The 14,641-nt window shown below is 39.1% G+C and overlaps 1 protein-coding gene across 9 annotated transcripts in view; it reads left to right on the forward strand.

Annotated features, from left to right (window-relative positions):
* LOC131693621 (cytochrome b5 reductase 4) overlaps nucleotides 1-14,641 on the forward strand; it is a 155,797-nt gene that overhangs the window by 66,228 nt on the left and 74,928 nt on the right. For 3 of the 9 annotated variants that reach the window (XM_058981573.1, XM_058981576.1, XM_058981575.1), the window contains exon 2: nucleotides 755-1,472. The exons of 3 other annotated variants lie outside the window; for them this stretch is intronic. In XM_058981573.1, the coding sequence (XP_058837556.1) occupies nucleotides 1,199-1,472 (274 nt within the window). In that variant the 5' untranslated portion in view covers nucleotides 755-1,198. Of the gene's footprint in view, nucleotides 1-506; nucleotides 1,473-14,641 lie in introns of those variants that run through there. 3 more of the 9 variants (XM_058981577.1, XM_058981578.1, XM_058981574.1) reach the window with 2 other exon arrangements.

Here is a 14,641-nt window from a genome sequence, read left to right on the forward strand (position 1 = left end):
CTGTCAAAGGACAGATTTTGCCAAATATTTTAAATTGAGCGGCCAGATTTTCTTTGAAAAATTGTGGCAACTCTGACCATACCTCCAGACACGTCACGAGGGGCCTGCTAGACTGCATTTGGTAGCATGCTGCTGAATGGCAAATATTGAGCCATTGTCGAAAGAACGGTAGCGAATATAAATTTATGTCTGCAGAAAATAATGTCTAAAACCTGGAAATAATAGAGAAAGACGAACAGCCTTTTTGTTACGAGCACAAAGTAGAATGCCAACACAATTTAATAACCGTTGACAATTTCTTATTATCACAACATTGTGATGCCCATAAGAAAAACGAAATTTAATGATCTAGATACGTCTCCTTCTCCATAGTCCTCCTTATGTACCTATGCAGGAATCCATTTTTCCCATGCCAGCTGTCTATCTTTGAATGACTAAATTTGGAAATGATGGTTTTATGCCTCTTTTTCACAGCAAACATACTGATTTGAGTTTGGAATTTCATAATATAAATTATAAAATATATTGAAAAAATTAGGATATCAGTTGCGCAATTTGTGAACGAGGGGAATCTGCAATTTTATCTTAAAGCGACTGGCTTAACCTACTTTGGTCCTATGGAAAAATCATCTAAGACCAAGTTGAATATGAATTCAACTATCCAGAGCATTACTTGGGATGCACATTTTTTTAAATAAAACTGTTTGGAATGCTGTCTATCTGTACTTCTGTATGTAATTCATAAATTTTAAAGGCCCACAGCAACACTTCTATTGGTATGTTGATGTACGGTTCCCCATAGAACCCAGCTAGCACAATAACCCCGATACCGGGTTAAACCGGGTTTGCTGCCGACTGACTGATATTGAACAGCACAAATGAACTAGCAATGTAAACAATTCACCGCACGGAACGTGCTGAAAATTCCCGGAACACCATTACCTACCTAGTGCCCAATGGTCCAGTGAATTCTATCGGCAGAGAACCGCAGAAGAAATAATCGATAATTTCCGATTCCCCGTGATGGTCGGTGCCGAGAAACAAACAATATCGAAGGAAGCATCCGTAGTACCGGTACGGATGGTGTTACTGTTCGTGACTGGACGACCACATTCGATGCCCACCGATTCCGTCCATCGGTTCGGGTGCGGGTTGTGAGGCAGAATACCAAAAGAAGGAGGCGGACGGTAGCTTCGGTATGAACTTTTGTGGTTGGATGAAAATTTTCAAACGGAAGAATGCCGTCAACAATGTGGAGTCTGACAGTGACTCGGAACCGTACGGCCGGAATAATCTCGACAAGCAGGATATTGGGGCGGGAAGTTCAAACGATAAGAATAGTGTGGGGAAGTCGAGCAATGTAGTGAAAAGTCTTGGAAATTCCGCTGGCAATAGCGAAACGAATGTGAGCAGTGCGAAAAATCGCGATCAAAATAAGTTGAATTCGGAAGGGAAGTCGGACGCCGATGGAGGTAAGTGATTTATGACTGCGATTTGTTATTGTTGTGTGGATGACATAATAATTCCAAACGAATGTGGCTCGTTATAATTAAACACATCACATTACAATAATTAGCCACCTCCATAAAATTTTTATGGTTTCATTTGACGAAAGCATCGCTTTGCTCTCTACGTTTTTGTGGCGTATTAACGATCTCTTGTCCCTGCTTTATACTCCCGACATCATAATGATTTAGTACGAGGTGGGTTGGCCGAAACCATTCCGTAGCCCATAAATGAATGTCAGTGCTGGTGGAGCAGCAAAACGATTGTACCTATATAAACAGGCGTGCCATAACGAGAACGAGATTCCCTACAACTAAGGCGTATAAAGCCTCGCAAAGTCCCATAAATTAAGGAACGGTCCAGTTAGTGGGGTAATAGGCTATGATTTCGTTCGTATTTTCACGCCTTGTTGTTTAATGCTGGGTGAGTCTGTCCGACAGTTTAATGAAACTGTTGATGATGATATCAAAAGACACTGCAGCATAATAACAGAGAAAGCAATCGCTCGCAGGGCTGTTGGTTGGATCAGTTGTATCCTTTGGTGAATTGTAGGAAAAGTTTTAGAAGAAAATGGGGAGAATTCTGCACTTGGCATCAACACAATATCATCGTTCTTCCAGTATTATGAATATTGTGATTGAAGTCTCAAGACGTTGGTTTGTGTTTTTACGGAATTGGAGCATTCCCGTGAGCATTTCCGTCATTTTCATCATCTGCGATATTTACAGTCAACGAAATTCGCATAGGCACATCTAATTTTTCCTTCTCTTTTTAAAGTTGAAACTTTTTTCTTTTTGTAGTCGTAAACGATCTCTTTAAAACCAGTGTCAATGACATCTTCGGACGTATTTGTGGACATTATAAGCTCTTTCATATGGTGTTGTGATTTTAATGGTTTATCTCCCCTAAAGTTAGATATAATCACCAACTTTCTTGCAAGTACATGCAAATATTAAAGTTATGTCTTTGGCAAAGTTGTAGAGCAAGCTTTTGCCAACAACTTTGCGTTTCGTTCCATTTTTACGATGATTTTTAGCGGAGTACACACTGACTTCATCATGTTCGACTGCTTATCGTATAATAAAGGCTGCTTATGGAAAGATAAGTAGAAATTCATACCACTCCGACCGACATTAAAACCTCAACACAATGATGCGACCGTTGCCAGCTGCCCTATATCCTTCGTTAACAGGGGATGGTAAAGGATAAAGTGGACAGAAAGTATTGATGCTTCACCTAATTAACGGAATGACGACAACTCATCCGACTCTTCCATATGAGTCGTAGAGTTAAAGGTTTAGAAGGGTATAAGGTTCAGGGTTCGCTCCAATCCACAGTGTTTTAAAACGTCGTTTTCGTGCTAAAAATTAATATGCGTCTAGATCGTTAACTTTAAAAGCATAGTTTGTTCGGAGAAGTTGTTGTTTTTATGATTGCGCATCCACAGGAGTATACCATTCAGTGATTAATTCACGTATAAGTGATATACGAAATTTTTTTCCGAGCTAATTAGGATAGAGACTTTGTGTCTTCAGCAAAGTTGTTGCAAATGTTACTACAAAAGAAATTGCTGAAGGAACCATATATCTAGATTTAATAGTTTACAAGTTATGGAACATATTATATGGAAGACCCCTTAAAATTAGTTTTTTCATGATAACTTTTTTAAGACATTCTACTATCTTCTTGGAATCTTCCACAAAGTTGTTTGCGGTATTGAAACACATATTTTTGCCGGACATAGTTACTTCCTATTTGTTGAATTTAAAAAGATATTCCAAACTTTTCGATATTTTTGTAGTAACTTCCACCTTAAATAACTCGTTAAGGAGCAAAAAGGAGCAAACAACATCATAACATACTGAAAGTACCAGCTTTTTGCTTTCATATAGTGGCCCGATTGCTAGTCGACGCGATTCTCCCCGAGTGTTATGTTCAATACAATATGCCATCGCAGTGGTATAAAATGAAATATTCGTGCGCACTGCGACAAACAGCTTTATGTTTTTATGGTAAATTGCATAGAACACGTTCGCCTATAACATGCAATGCATATGGTTTGCCTTTCAAGAATCTAAGTGTAGATTTGGATGTGTTTAATAATGTCGACATTTTCATTATAAATTAGATAAATAAATTTATTTTTAATAATCGTTTTCTCCGTCATCTTCAAAGCTTTCTTCTTCCGCTAGAAGAGCTTTGGCGTCTTCTAAAAATCGTTTTATACTTTTTTTTTAATCATCCCCGAGCTTCAACCACGACAGGATCCACATTGTGAACAGGTGACGTTGATCAAGCTCCATTATAAATGTCACGAAAGACATTAACAAACCTTCTGGTGGGATTTCCATCATTTTTTCAAGCTTACCAGTATCCACTGAGTGTTTAAATTTCACTTGACACACCTCTCGAACGCACGATATGCTACGTTTCGTACTTTGATCTTGATTGTGGTCAAAGTTCTCTGTTGTTGTTCCTTTTTTGGACATCGATGAATATGTTTTATACAATTTATCCTAAAACATGAAGCTGTTTGCCGCAGCGCGCTTGAATTTTTCATTTTATACCACTGCGATGGCATATTGTATTGAACATAACACTCGGGGAGAATCGTGTCGACTAACAATCGGGCCACTATATGAAAGTAAAACGCTAGTACTTTCAGTATGTTATGATGTTTTTTGCTCCTTTTTGCTCCTTAACGAGTTATTTAAGGCGGAAGTTACTACAAAAATATCGAAAAATTTGGAATATCTTTTCAAATTCAACAGATAGGAAGTAACTATGTTCGGCAAACGTATGTGCTTTAATACCGCAAATAACTTTGTGGAAGATTCTAAGAAGATAGGAGAATGTCTAAAAAAGTTATCATGAAAAAACTAATTTTAAGGGGTCTTCCATATAATATGTTCCATAACTTGTAAACTATTAAAGCCTTTATATAGGGTGCCCTCAGCAATTTCTTTTGTAGTAACATTTGCTACAACTTTGCTGACGACACAAAGTCTCTATCTTAATTAGTTCGGAAAATAAATTTCGTATATCGCTTATAGGTGAATTAATCACTGAATGGTATACTCCTGTGTATGCGCAATCATAAGAACAACAACTTCTCCGAACAAACTATACTTCTAATGTTACCGGTTTAGACGCTATTAATTTTGACCACGAAAACGACGTTTTAAAACACTGTGCAATCAAGCGATGCGACATGTAGAGCATAGTTTATTATGTAGCTGTTTGGTTTGGCTTCGAGTAGACGATCGCTTGAAACAGACAAGATGTTGTTTAGTTCTGGGTGGCCGGCTATCGAGAGTATCCTATGATTTATAAATAAAGGCAATTTGAATTCCAAAAAGTCTGATCTCATCTGTGTGATTGACCGGATCATTAGTTTTGGCAACAGCATTTAGACAAATTCTGTTATTTTCTTCTCTACGATATATTTTCTGAGTTCCAAACCACCGAGTGATAACAGGTAATATAGACAAGTGAAATGTTATAATCAAAGAAAATATTTCCTATTCTTAAAATCTGATTGTAAAATATGCATATGCAAGCGATATCGACCATTGAAGGTAAATACAAGTTATCGATAACCTGATGCACAGACTTGTAATAACAAATCGCATCACGGATAAAACATTGTAGAAAATAACCCTTTGGGTATTTTCTCTTGAACATTTGGGTAGAAATATTATAGAGTGTATTGTTTACACTGTATTTTTATCGCTGTCAGTTTTTCTAAATTTGAAAAAGGCGTCACCAGAAAAGCAACGTCGCGAAATGATTTTGCGCAAGCACCCGAAAATTCTCAGCTCTCTCATCGGGACATCGGAAAACAACTCGGAATTGCGCAGTCATGTGATTAAACATTACTACCAATCTCTGAGCATCGAATGGAAGAAGAAATGCAGTCAGAATAGGTATTCTATTAGTGATCAGGATCCCAAGCGTGCAATGAAAGCGATTAAGCGGAATCCCAATGCTTCGGTCAGGAATGTGACCAAAAAGTTGAATCTGTTCAAGTCGTTCGTTCAGAGAGCCGATGACCAGGAGGGACTGTATACGTACAAAGTGCAAGGTGGCTCCAAATCGTGATGAACGGCAAAATACATTGGGAGAGGGCCCGGGAAGTGTATATCCAGATGCTGACGAAGCCTCATTGTCTCATCATGGACGATGAAACTTACGTCACGGCGGACTTCCGGCAGCTTCCGCGGCTGTTGTCCTTCACCGCCCAGCTCAAGTTTGAAGTTTTGGAGGAAGTAAGGATGCAGAAACTTTCAAAGTTTGCCAATAAATACATGATTTAGCAAGCGATTTGCTCATCTACCTCAAGGAGTGTCTATTTCCTCTGTTGAAGCAACACGAAAGCCCTACGATCTTCTGGCTGGATCTAGTTTCGTGCCACTATTTAAATGTTGTCCTGGAGCGGTACGAAGGCAACGGGGTCACTTTCGTGTCCAAGGACATGAACCCCCCCGCCACGCACCGGAACTGAGGCCCAACGAAAAATACCGGGTAATAAAGAAGCAGGCACTACGGAAGCATCGGAGTGAGTTTCCGTACAGAAGACACTACACCCAGATGTTATACACATCCTTATGAGTGGAGGTAAGCGAATAGTGCGAGCGTACGGTTATGGTATTGAAGTTGAATGAAATAAATATGGGTTATATTTTTTTTTAAAGTTTGAAAAGGATCGGTCCACTAGGTAATTTTCTACACCATTTTTCTGTGATGCAATTTGAGTTAGGACACCCTTTAGGAAGCGATTTTTCAGTATCGATCGAACCGTGATCATCCATACTAATCAGAATAAGTTGTATTGGGACTATTCGATCAACTATTCTTGTTTACGGTAGTGTTTTCACGCCTAGTACCGTTCACACCCACTCATTCTGTTACTATCGGCAGAAGGCTGATAGCACTCAGTCGTCGCCGAACTAAGGAACAAAGGATGACTGAGACTCGTGCACAGGCATGAGATAGGACACATGTGAGAATTATGCTATCTCACCGTTTGTCGCTTTTGCCAACAACTTTGCTGAAGACACAAAAGCCTTTATCTTATTAACTTTAAGATTAGGGATGATCCATAAATGACGTAGCATTTTTTGAGTGATTTTTAACACCCCCCCCCCATCGTAGCATTTCGTCACAAACCTCTAAATACCCCCCTGGTAATTACGTAGCTTGACGGTAACTCTACCCCCCCTTGTCCCCGTAAATTTTTTTAAAAATTCTATTCTATTCCCCTTTAAAAAAGCTACGTAGCATGACATGACCCCCTACCCCCCTGTCGTCACACATCATCACAAAATACAAAACTCCCCCCTCCCCCATATAATGCTCGTCATTTATGGATGATCCCTTACTTCTTGTTTTTGAATGACTTCTTAAAAGCCAGGATATTTTTTTTTGCATCATCCTGACATATTCGGTATGATCTGTAAAAAGGTTTATACTATTGAAATGGGCAACTTTCCATACTACAATATTGATTTATCTCATGTACTTTCGAAGTAATTCGGCTATTTTTGAAAAATGTTGTGTTTACGTTGAAACGACCGAGTTCACGTTAATAGGATTCGGGGCACATATCAAAAATAGCAAGGTTTGTCATTTGCAGCATTGATGTTAGTGATTAACCCTCCTAAAAGTGGGAATCTTCGCTCTTGTTCTGTGCTCATATTAAACCCACACTTCGTGTACGAACTCAAACATGCTATTTCGTACCGTGCACATGTTCGCATGCACAACCGAACTCCATGTACGTACAAGGTTCGTGGCACCAGTTTTCTCTTTCACAATCTCATCATCAATAGCGGTGACTCTTTTTGCCTTGTGCGAATCGTTCTCGTGTACGCACTCGGTGTACGTACACGGATGTTTGGATTAGCGGTCTATTGGGTTCGATGTTCGAGGCGAACCTGTACATCGAGACGAAGCATGTTTGAGGTTGAACACGTGCACGAAATTTTGTACACAGATACAAACTTGTCAATGTTCATGGGAAGTCTGCTGAAAACACTAAGTCTCTTCTTTAAATGCTTTAAAAGTTATAGCTCGTTATATTTCAATGTTCCCCAAAAAAAATTTGAATTCTTTCTCACGAGTTTCATATGCAGCAGGTTTTATTGAAGCGGTAATTGTTTTCGCAGGAATTCGTAACGCGTAAAAATAAACGGCGGAAATTCAAAAATCCGCTTAAAAACGACTCCTTTTGAATGCAAAAGACATAGAAAACTTTTGGGAAAATAGAAAAGACGGTATTTTTGGAATAGTCTTGGCAGATGGATGGCCGAGGTCGATGATAGACATCATTTTAAAATCAAAGTTTTTACTTTTCGGTTTAGCAAAATTCTCTATAACCCAATCTATATTCCAATAACTAAACCAATGGTTTTTTTTCTGTAAAGATCTTGACAAACCGAGGAACTTTCTGGAGCATGCTGAAGCTTTATCTACGATATTTAAGAAATAGCGTTAAAAAGGTAGGGGATTCTAGGACTGAAACAAAGGAACGCCAAGGGTTTTGGTGATGCTGAAACTGCTGGAAACCGCTTGTCCGAACTTAATCCTCCGATACCAGGAGTTACTTGCGTTTCGGATCCCCGCAAAGAGACACCTTCTGGCCTTTACAAGGAAGATTAGTAGAAGTAAGGTTCCTTCTCTTGATGATGATGATGTTCCCACCTCATACCCCCACAAAGGTGCGAGCTGAACGATTTATCTAGAAGATAATTAATATTTTAACTCATTACAAGCCCAGTTAACAAAAAACTGGTTCAATTTGCAGATATAGCCTTTCCTTCAAAAGAACGTAACCAGATAGATTTCGAATATTTTATCAACAACCAGGGTCCATCAAGAAAATTTCCATTCCGGGAAGATACTTGATAGAATCGGTAATTAAACCCAATAGCTTCCATTTCTGATAATTCTCTGTAAGACTCCTCCCGCCTGACCAAGACATCGGTACTACCAACTGCTGAGGTTAAAAGTGACGAGCCTAGTGGCAGTACAGAGTCCAGTCGAGTTATATTATCCACTTCCTATAACTACTGGACAGTCCAGTAGATGCTCCTTCTAAGGGGTCGCCATTAGGAGGCAAGAGAGCTTCTATAACGGCGTTACTTTCTTTAACATTGCAGCGAAAGAACGTTTGAAATGTCCCGTAAGGAAACGTTTTAGTTTATCCTCGCGTAATTTTCATGTGGGACATGTGAAAATATGGTGGGATTCTCCACACAGTAAGGACACATTTCAGCATTACTACTGCAAGAATCGTCCCCATTATTCTCATCACACTTGCCGCAGCAGGTGTTATTTCTACAATGGGTGGCTGTGCCTAGTAATCAAGGCAGTTCTTAACCCGCGGTACAAATAAATTAACGTCTGTCTGTACCTTGTACAAGAGGATGTAGTTTGTGTACCCAGTGAAAGTTACCCAATGAGAATTTGATTCAAGGTATATTTTCCTACCAATGAATGCAATGCTTGCAATCCAGTATTTTCACTGGTTGTAGTAAGGGGTTTCTAAATCTGCCAACCCCGCACACTCCAACAGATCTTCGGGATCAAGCTCTCATCTTTGACTACACCTTCGATCTCGACATCCCGAGCAGGTATGTATAACTTATAGTCCAAAAGAGCTCGCGGCAACCAAATTTAATTTAACTGTTTTATACTAGTTATCACGATCCTGCATTTGTTCTAACGGACCATAGCTAGTTTGATAACAGTCGAGTATCGTTCAGTTCAGGTCCTTCGACATTTGTATTAAATTCAATTGTTTCGTTCTATTTTTATGCCAGAAAAAAACACCATAAAGAGGGCGGTCGATAGATCTGAATATCGTTTGAATCAGGGAGTCTTTTGGGCGCCGTTTCTGCTTCGATCTCCATTATGCTATCCGTGCATATGAGAATGACACAATAAACAACAATAAATAAATGTGTTTTTAAAGATAAAAAGTCTGACACACTGACCCTTCCTACACAGCTGGCTGTATAAGCAAAATGCGAGACTGAAACAATGTGTCTATTATCACATAGACATATAAACATGATTAACACATCCAGATGATTCAAGATTTTCGAATAGGGAAAATAACATACGAGTAACCTGCAAATTTAGGCAAAATATTGTGATGTTCCTGATGTTAAATTAAATATTTCCCAAGTCGTCTCTGCGGATTGATCGCAGCTGACAGGAAATGTAGATATTCGACAGAAAAAATTAAGTGTGAGGGCAATGTGGACGCTACTCGCAGGAAGATCGGTGGGAACAACCTATTCAATAGCAGCCGATAGGATGGTTGTATCTTACATTTACTAAGTTTATGCAAACCGGTCTAAGAAACAGAGGTAATATTTTTGCCACATACACACTTACACACAGACATTTTCCGATCGCGTCGAAGTGAGTCGAATGGTATATGAGACTCGGCTCTACGGTCATCGGTTAAAAAATCGATGTTTGAAGTGATTGCATAACCTTTCTACAGGCCCGATGAGGGGAGGAACGCATCGTTTTTGAGAGCCAGCTTTCTACCTGAAAATAAAATTGAATGGATAGAGATAGAAAGAAAAAAATATAGATACACAAAACCAATAAAAAACGTTCGTGCACAAACTCAAAACAATCATGAATATTTTACCTCGCATTCATTAAACTATTTGTGTTTCTACAAAACTAGTTCGCACCATTTTGGGTAGTTAGTCACCATTTTCGCAATATTTTGTGCGCGATCGTGCTATTGTATACAAATTTGCTTGGAATGCCGAGATTCCATCGCGTAATGACTTGTATGAATCAGTGAGAGTCGTGACAAATATGCAAACGAAAAAAATGCATTTACTTTACCAGGCGATAGAAATGCTGCCAACAGAACATACACCGGTAGAAAAAAACAGGATGACTCCACTTTTTTCTTGCCACTACATCCTTGTGTTCTGTGCAACTAGTTATAGCTAGCATGACTGGAAAATAGCGTGGAAATAGTCGAACGAGAAACGATAAGAGCATGTCGCTCAGATGTTTGAACAAGAAATTAAATCTGCCGTTTGTCGTCGTCAGAGTTCGTTTCGTTCTGCACCACACAGCCGGGGTCCATCGCACGGAGGGTCTACTTCGGGCAATATGTGGTCAAAAGAGTAATAACGTACCTATTAGCATGAAGTAAAACTTTCAAACTTTCAACCATCCAAGTGTAATCAATTTTATTCTAAAAATCAAGAGTTTAATAAAGTAGCAACCCACTGCGCTCAATGGTTTTCAATCAATAAATCCCATAAATACCACCGACATAAATCTACATGCCAGAAGCGGTTGTACGATAGCATCTCATGCTGTTTCCCGTATTCTAAGTGATAGCTGCTTCCGGCAGAAGAATATCAAACGGTTGATTGATTAGATTAGATCACTCTCGAGAAAGGGACAAAAGTTTGCTTGTCCCAATCCGCCTTTACCCACTTGATTGCAGATTGGAACGGTAAATTGGAACATTTGCACCAATTGAAAACATCCGCAAGGGGGGTGACTGTGTTGTCGCACGTCTTGAACCGACGAAGGGAATCAATTCGACAAAAGTCAATGTTATCGACTTTTCAAATAACAGGGAATAATGTTTATTCGGTTATAAAGATAGGAGCTTTACGACCTAATTCAGTTTCTCGTTTTTACTGCTTTCACAGAACAAAAATTGAATATTGTTTAATTTTTCACACGTTACTGCTACCCAACATCTGTCGAAATGATTTTAACTCCACACACCTCAATATTTGACGTTAGCTCGAAATACCAATCAGGAAAGTTGACGATTCGACTGAGCAAGCAGCCGAGCACCTGTGGGCAGACCTGTGCCGCTTTTCCAACAGAACCGTTTCTTGCCTCCCTTTGCTCGATGCCAAACGACAGCTTATATTTTGTTTACACCATCAAAGATTAACTTTAAATTGTTACCAAACTCCACTGTAGCGTGAGGAGATTATTTTCTTTGCTGGGTTGTTGTTCGAACATTTATTTGTACAGCACGAGTGAAATTTTGTACCGTTTACCATACTGTACATACGCCATGTAAACATACATACCATCACCCTTTCCATTCTCGTTTTCATGTTTTACCAGTCCTTCACAAATTCAGGAACATTGCTCGGGAGCACAGCAGCATTCGCTTTTTGGTCGTTGACTTTTCCCCTTGTGGGTTGCTCTTAAACCGCAAACGGGAAAATTCGGTTCGAAACGACCATACATTCGAATTGAAATCTGTTTTACACTGTTAACGTGCCAGCTGAAAATCTTTGCCAGTTCCTGCTCAAGTTTTTTTTTATTGGAAACAGGCTCCAAGTATACCTCCATACTTGTTCTTAAGATAGCAATGGGAAAAGCTTTTGACGAGTTTTGGAATCAAATTATTATTGTAGCCTCCCCATGATTCCACCCAAACAGCCCTAAAATACGAGCTAGTTCATATTACCCATTTGGCTTCATACATCCACGGGAACGCTCACCAAACGTAATTAAATCTAAATTATGTTTCATTTTCGTGAGTGTCATAATTCGTCTTATCACACATCCACAGAAAATGTTCTATTCCGTAGAGCTCTTGCGTGGCTTCGACGTTGATAGACTGTCCCGTTCCAAGGCGCATATTTACTTGACATGCCGTAGACATTTCCAGCATGGCACGAAAACATAACCAACCATCGAGAAGCAGCACACCAACGCGGCGTTGTCAGCATCCCAAGCCGAGTTCTTTCAGGCACATATCAGCGAGCTCTGGCGGACTGAAATATGAACTTTCGTGGAAGTGTCAATCAGTTCTTGGGTATAATGAGTTTCACTCGTTGGAGATGAATAATGAAGATGGTTGTAATAAAAAAGGGTTTTGACGTGTTGAGATGTAACATCTCAAACAATGGACTGCCACTTTCCAAAACGTTAAAAGTTAACATTTGAATCCATCAAATCACTATCACAGAAAACAGTAAGCCAGAACAATTATCTAAGTTGCCAAAGCAAATTATTTATTTGTGGTGTTATTAATCCTTTCCTTCCTTTCCCTGGCGTTAAGAAACACGTAAAATCAGTTTTATTCAAAATATGCTTTTCTGGCAGAGCTAGAAGCTCACCAATTTTTACCGTCCGATGGTCAATATAGTTCTCCTAGATTCTAGGACCTAGAATATGTGCAACAGTCCAATTGCGCGGAAAAAGTATTATTTGTTTTACATTTCTTACAAAAGAAATGTATAGGATTCGCTCAAACTTTGAAAACTTCTTCCGAGGCCCGGAGGGCCGAGTCTCATATACCAATCGACTCAGCTCGACAAATTGAGACAATGTCTGTATGTGTGTGTGTGTGTGTATGTGTGTATGTATGTATGTACAAAATGTCATGTAATTATCTCAGCAATGGCTAAACCGATCTTAATGAAATTAGTTTCAAATGAAAGGCCTAACGTTGCCATTTGACACTATTATTTTTGATTTTCGATATGTTGTTTACTTTCTGAGATATGGGCGATTTTGTCAAAACACGGCAGGTTTTTTGCAAATAACTTTCAAACAATACAATCTCACAAACTGCACATAAATAGAAAGCTTGTAAAAATACCTTTCTAACAAGCTATAGATTGTCTAAATCCGTGCACGAGCAGCGGAGATATTGAACATTTTGTATTTTTAGTCCGCGCTTACCAATTTCCCCTAACTAAAAATGAGATTGTTTCATACAGAGTATTGATTTACTGGTGTTTTAGGGGCAAAACTAAACCGATTTTCAATATCGGGGTATGAAAACACATCTACGTGATTCAAGCAATTCGATGTTGAGAACATTTTGTGAATTACCTTTATAATAAATTAACTATTTCTCAAAAATTAATATATAAGTTCACTTCAAAGACAAACTAATGTGTTGATAAAGAAACAGTGAGTTCTAGTATTTATTCCTTGGATTAGGCATTGCGTTCAATCATGAGGGAAATGTTAGATTGTATATCAATACACAGATTAACAAGTAATTCACCTAGTAGTGAGATAAAAGATTTCCTATATAATTATACTCGTGGCGTCACCGAAAGCAACTGTATGTTTGAAGCCCAAAAATCTAGCGAAAATTTATCTCTTTTGCAAGATTTAGGTTATACTGGTTATGGCGCAAAAATTACTACTTACATTATTTATGATAAGAATGTAAGAAATCAATATATCATAATAATATACCTATAAAAATAATGTCACTGCATTAACCATCATTTGCCATTCCTCACACGCCCCCCCCCCCTCCATCTCTCTCTCCCTCCCTCTCTCTCTCTTGCTCTCTCTGTCTCTCTTCTATCGCATCTATCTATTTCTGTATCCATTTCTAAGTTGTGTGATAAGATCTTCTGCCAATCTGAAATATTTATTAATTGTAATTGCGAAGGTTTGAGAAAACAAAACTATTTCTTGTCTGCTGCTACATCAACTCAACTTTAACTCAATTCTATTCAAAGCCTGTATCTACACTATAATTAAGGAAATTCATGGCTATATCAGAAAAATATTTGGCTTAACTGGGTAATATGAAAGTTTGACGATGAAAATTTTCAAAAGAGACATTCCACGTGCAATATTTAAACTATTCGTATCTCTATTGAATTTTGAATGAAATATATGCTCAAAGACTGAAAGCTGAGCCAGAAGGATTGGACTTGCCATCAACGTTTCGAAGACAAAATACATGAGAGGAAGAGGTTCTAAAGACGACAATGTGAACCTCCCACCCAAGTTCGGATTGACGGTGAGGAAATCGAGATGGTCGACGAATTCATGTATTTGGGTTCACTGGTAACCGACGACAATGATAACAGCAGAGAAATTCAGAGACGGATCTTGGCGGGAAATCGTGCCTACTTTGGACTCCGTAGGACGCTCCGGTCGAACAAAATTCGCCGCCGCACGAAGTTGATTATCTACAAGACGCTGATTAGATCGGTGGTCCTCTACGGCCACGAGACCTGGACTATGCTCGTAGAGGACCAACGCGCCCTTGGAGTTTTCGAACGAAAGGTGTTGCGTACCATATATGGTGGCGTGCAGATGGAAGACGGAACGTGGCGCAGGCGAATGAACCATGAGT

This window comes from Topomyia yanbarensis, chromosome 3 (genome assembly GCF_030247195.1).
Source record: "Topomyia yanbarensis strain Yona2022 chromosome 3, ASM3024719v1, whole genome shotgun sequence".
Taxonomy (NCBI): Eukaryota; Metazoa; Arthropoda; class Insecta; order Diptera; family Culicidae; genus Topomyia; species Topomyia yanbarensis.